Source organism: Pteropus alecto, unplaced genomic scaffold (assembly GCF_000325575.1).
Source record: "Pteropus alecto unplaced genomic scaffold, ASM32557v1 scaffold121, whole genome shotgun sequence".
In the NCBI taxonomy this organism is placed as follows: domain Eukaryota; kingdom Metazoa; phylum Chordata; class Mammalia; order Chiroptera; family Pteropodidae; genus Pteropus; species Pteropus alecto.
The window spans coordinates 7,652,019-7,656,658 of NW_006434369.1; the positions used below are offsets into that span (position 1 = coordinate 7,652,019).

Consider the following 4,640-nt stretch of genomic DNA (forward strand, 5'->3'; position numbering starts at 1 on the left):
AGAGCCCATGATTTTACAAGCCCTTCTGAAATAGAAACCCTCCTTCTCTTCATCCCTCCCACCTGTGGTCATACATGCGGTCAAGCTGATGACGTACGGCCTGTAGCAATGCAAGGCGAGGGTGGATTCAGGAGCACCTTTGGGAAGAAGGTGGTGCCATTTAATAGAGATCTACCTGTCATAAGTGTCCTCCCTCTCAGAGGAGGCATTCACCTTGGGTTTGGGCTACAGACACCCTCACATGCATCCCAAAGTCTTATATGTAGTTTTAAATATAAAAAAGAATAAACATTCCCCCTTCACATGCATACATTTAATAATAGGAAAGCCATGACAAAGAGGCAAAATCCCTAAATCAATCTGGCATTCCTTGTACTCTCTAATATTAGTGTGGGCCATGCACACAGTACTAAAGGGGTAAAATCTCTTTCAAAAACAAGGAGGGAAAGGGCCAAACTTGATTAGCGAAACACAAATGCCAAAATGTTAATGTAACATTTATGAACTCCTTCGTCCCCACGTCCCAGCAACTCCTTAGTGTGCAGGTCTTGGAGTACTTTGGGCTGGTGCTTCAAGAACAGACCATTGAACTGGCTTCCTCATTTCCCCAAAGGAATTCAGACAGAAGACTGGGAAAGTCTCTTTTTGTAGATTTTTTGTTGTTGTTTGGAATGATGGAAAACATGAAAAGTAAAAGTCATTCTCTTTTGCCCAGAAACCACTGTAATAATAAGGGTAATGACTCAACGGAGTTTCAAACTTGTATAGTGCTTTATACTTTTTCAGAACCTTTTCACACACATTATTTCAATAAATTCCTACAACAACCTTTTGGCTTATAACTGAGAAAGCGGAAACCATAGGATCTGGCCCAAGATCATGCAACTTCGTAGTGGGACAACTGGAACTAGAACCCAGATTGCACGATTGGTCCAGCATTTCCATCAGGTCACTAAAAAACTCTCTATCCTGTTGTCATCCTCTCGACATCTTCTAACTCCCTCTATTCAGGTTGCTTGTCAGTTAGCGATGATATCTAACTGTAGATATAGATTTCAAAAAGTGAAAAAGCACAAATTCTTTGACAAGCATATATGGAGATATAAAAATAAATGTGGCATTCTTCTTTATTGCCTCTTTATAGATGTCTTTCCCAGATGAAAAGGCCTGTTGGGGAAGAGTTCATCGACCTACTATTTCTATGTACACATAATACTCCTTAGTTATAGTACACCCTTCGCACCAGGAAATTATTTGCTAAATATTTCCCACTGTCTCACAGCTTGGCCTGTCAATTTCTCCCAGACATGAAACATCTGGGCTAGTACAGGAAAACACAACAAATTCAAAGAGATGTTTCCCAGATGTGGAAGAAGACAGCTGTCCTCAAGAGTCTGTCACAGGGCCAGTTCTGGAAATTCATATTTCCCAAGACCTTTGTCCAACTGCATCTCACCATAGCTTTTATATGACTGAAAGAATTTTGAGGAGGTTGACCAGATAGCTGAACAAAATGCTGAGAAGGCAGCAGTGAAGAAATAGCATCACAGAGCACCCTGCAGGTGGCCCCATGCTGTGTGGCCATGCAATGGTTTTCAAAGTCCTGCTCGCAAAAAGTGGTTTGGGATCCACTTTCAGATATTTCAGTCAGATGAAGGACTTCACAGGAATGCTGGCATCTTTGATGTGGGACGCATTCTTTTCTAGTCCTGTGTGACATATAGGTCCATCACTGAGCCTTTGACTTTCGGAAAAACAACCTGCAGAAATCCTGCTCATACCAGTTCTGTCTTGTGAAGAGTCACTGGCTCCAAATGCTTGTTTGGGGAGGTGACTGGGAGAAAAACTCGTTCCGTGCCGGGTTTAGAAAACTCTTGAAAAATACTCTGTTGTCGTGCAAACTTCTGAAAAATAAAAGAGATAAGTTGAGAAGTGAATAATTGGAAAAATGCTTCAGTTGTCACCTCGATTTGAACTCCATTCACTTAGAGGTACCTGGACATCTTATTCTGAAATCCATCATTATACTGACTACCTTACTCACTCTACAGTGGGCTTATACTCTTTCACTGGTATCCCTAAAGTCTGACCAGGAGATGCTCTGATTACAAACTGGGGCCATTTCAAGCCCCTACTGTTAGTTATCTGTATGGAAAAAATCAGTGCCCATAGAAAGAGGCATTTGCCAACAAGAAACTAAAGGCACTCATTTTTTAAATTTACTGTCCACTAATTCTAATTATCCTATGTGCAAATAACTCAAAGGACCAAAGTATAAGCTCCTAGATGATAGGGATTATGTCTCATACCCTTTTATATTCCCTGTAATGCCTAACTTAGTGCTTTGTACACAGTAGGTGTTCACTAGAGACTTTTGATTGACTGATGCCTAAAACAGCAGCCAGAGAGATGAGTACATACCAGAGAGGCAACTAAGAGAATAAAAAGACTCAGTAAACAATAAGAAAGAGCCCCGGCATTGCTCCTCGATGAGATCTGTCTTGGTTGCTAAGTCGCCAACTCCTCCTGATAATGTTGAGACATGTGGGACAGATCACTTCCTAGCGTGTCAGGCCCAGAGCTGACCCTGCTCTCTCACAACTTCAGTCAACCCAGGTGAGCAGCCTGCAGAGGGAGGCTCAGGGTCTTTAAGCTGGAGTCTGCTACCAATATCTCCAGGGCATGTCGAGGACCTCCAAGCACTGGCCCGCTTCCCTTTACCCTAGGACACTCCCTGTGTACCTCGCTGTATTGGAATCTCAGGGTTAATCCTCAAGAAGTGGATGGAAGTAACAAAATATAAGGCGAGAACCCCTAAGAACAAACAGTTCAAGGGCAGGTGAAGGAGACTGGTCTATCACAGGGTGGCTGAGCTGCTCACTTGCCTTACAGGAAGAATGTCACCTATGCCCGGGATGGTGGATAGTGGGTGTTGCACTTTTTACCACTGTAACTACAAGGCCCTATGGTGCTTTAGTAGGATCCTTTGGCATTTCTTAAACTTCCTTCCCATATCTTACTTCATTTTCTCTTCACAGTGCTCTGTGCAGAGCCACAAGACAAAACACACACACACGCACTCACACACACAAGCTGGGAGCTTGATGTAATGATTCTTACAGTCTGGGAGCCTCAATAAGTCCAGGGCTCAGAGAATATCTCTTCCTATAATTAAATGATTCCCACTACCTAAAAAACATTTGGACCGGTGCCCCAGGTGATCTTTTAATAATAATAAATGTTTTAAAAAGGTACTTACAAAAGTGAAAATGATGAGTGTTAAGTAGAAAACCACCAAAACCAACAGCAGTGCAATCTCAGCTTTGTATTTCTTAAAAGTCTTTTCTTTGAGTTCCTTAGGGCATCCTTAAAAAAATAAATAAACAATAAGTAAAATATGAAGACATTTAATGGGACTTTCTACCATAATAAAAAAGCTAAGAATGCCTTGTTCCTGCTTTTGAAGTCCCCCTCGTCTCCCCTTCCTGCCTTCATATCTGTGCCGTCAGAGAACAGCAGCGACAACCTTAGTGACGGTGACAGCTACAGCTGGCGGTCACTCTTGCTCTGTAGCCAGCTGTGTGCGATAAGATTGGCATGCAGCATTTCGCCGACTCTTCCAAGGCAGATCAGATTATACCCATTTTACAGATGAAGGAGTTGAGGCTCAGAGAGGCTGAGGGACTAAGGCGGGTAGCAGAGCCAGGAGTCTGGTCCGGACTTATCCAGCTGCCCATCTGCTTCCATTTCAGATGTCCGGCATCTCCCGACTTTTATTTTGTCTTTGCCATTTGTTAATCCATATATAACCTAACTTCATCGGTGTTGTGTGGAATGCTAGGTGTCCTCATATCTGGGGGATCGCAGGACTATGAACTGAGGCAGGAAAGCTGTTTAGCTATAGCCAAATAAGTAGACACACTTTTGTAGAATGGTTAAAGCTCCTCCACCAAGGCTGACAGCAAGAGTGGTATATGAACAGCTCCCTGAGAGGTTGTTAGAGACTGTGGTTGCCGCACTCTGGGGGGCAAATGTAGGAAGAGCGAGGCCTGTGGCGCAGGAGGGGACATGGCAGAGACAGCCTCTCCCCAGTTAGACACGACATCCAGTGTGCTGTCAGGGATGCAAGGTTGCTGACAGAGTCTGCTTGAAGGCCAGGCAGGAGCAAGTGACCAGGGGGCTCCTCCCCAGGACCATAGATGGGCCTCAAGAGAGCTGTCAGCCCCCGAAACTGAACTTAAAGGTTCATGCAAAAGTCTAGATAGATTCTCACAGGGGTCTGTGACTCGAAAAAAGAAAATTTGAGAGCTATCATCCTAATGGTTTCTAACATTTATGGAGCACTCAGTCTACCCCAGGCACCGCACTAACCATTTTAGTGCAGTATCTTGTTTAAGCTTCACAACAAGTCGCAGTCGTAAAAACTATGATCCCCATTTGAGAGATGAGAGAACTGAGGCTTAGAGTCAGTCAGAGATTTGTTCAAGGTCACACACTAACAGACAGCGCAGCTAAGATCTAAAACAGACAGCGCAGCTAAGATCTAAGATCTAAACTAGAGTTCGACCACTTCACTTCTGGGCAATGTGTAGGCCTTTAATGAGGAAAGAAAAGAAAATCAGCTTTCTCTTGTACATCCT

At 43.6% G+C, this 4,640-nt stretch overlaps 1 protein-coding gene across 1 annotated transcript in view; it reads right to left on the reverse strand.

Moving 5' to 3' along the window:
• Nucleotides 1-295: 295 nt before the first annotated feature.
• CD83 (CD83 molecule) overlaps nt 296-4,640 on the reverse strand; it is a 24,028-nt gene continuing 19,683 nt past the window's right edge. The window contains exons 4-5 of the mRNA XM_015587264.1: nt 3,260-3,366; nt 296-1,904 (exon numbers count right to left, since the gene is read on the reverse strand). Of these exons, the coding sequence (XP_015442750.1) occupies nt 1,776-1,904; nt 3,260-3,366 (236 nt within the window). The 3' untranslated portion in view covers nt 296-1,775. The remainder of the gene's footprint in view (nt 1,905-3,259; nt 3,367-4,640) is intronic.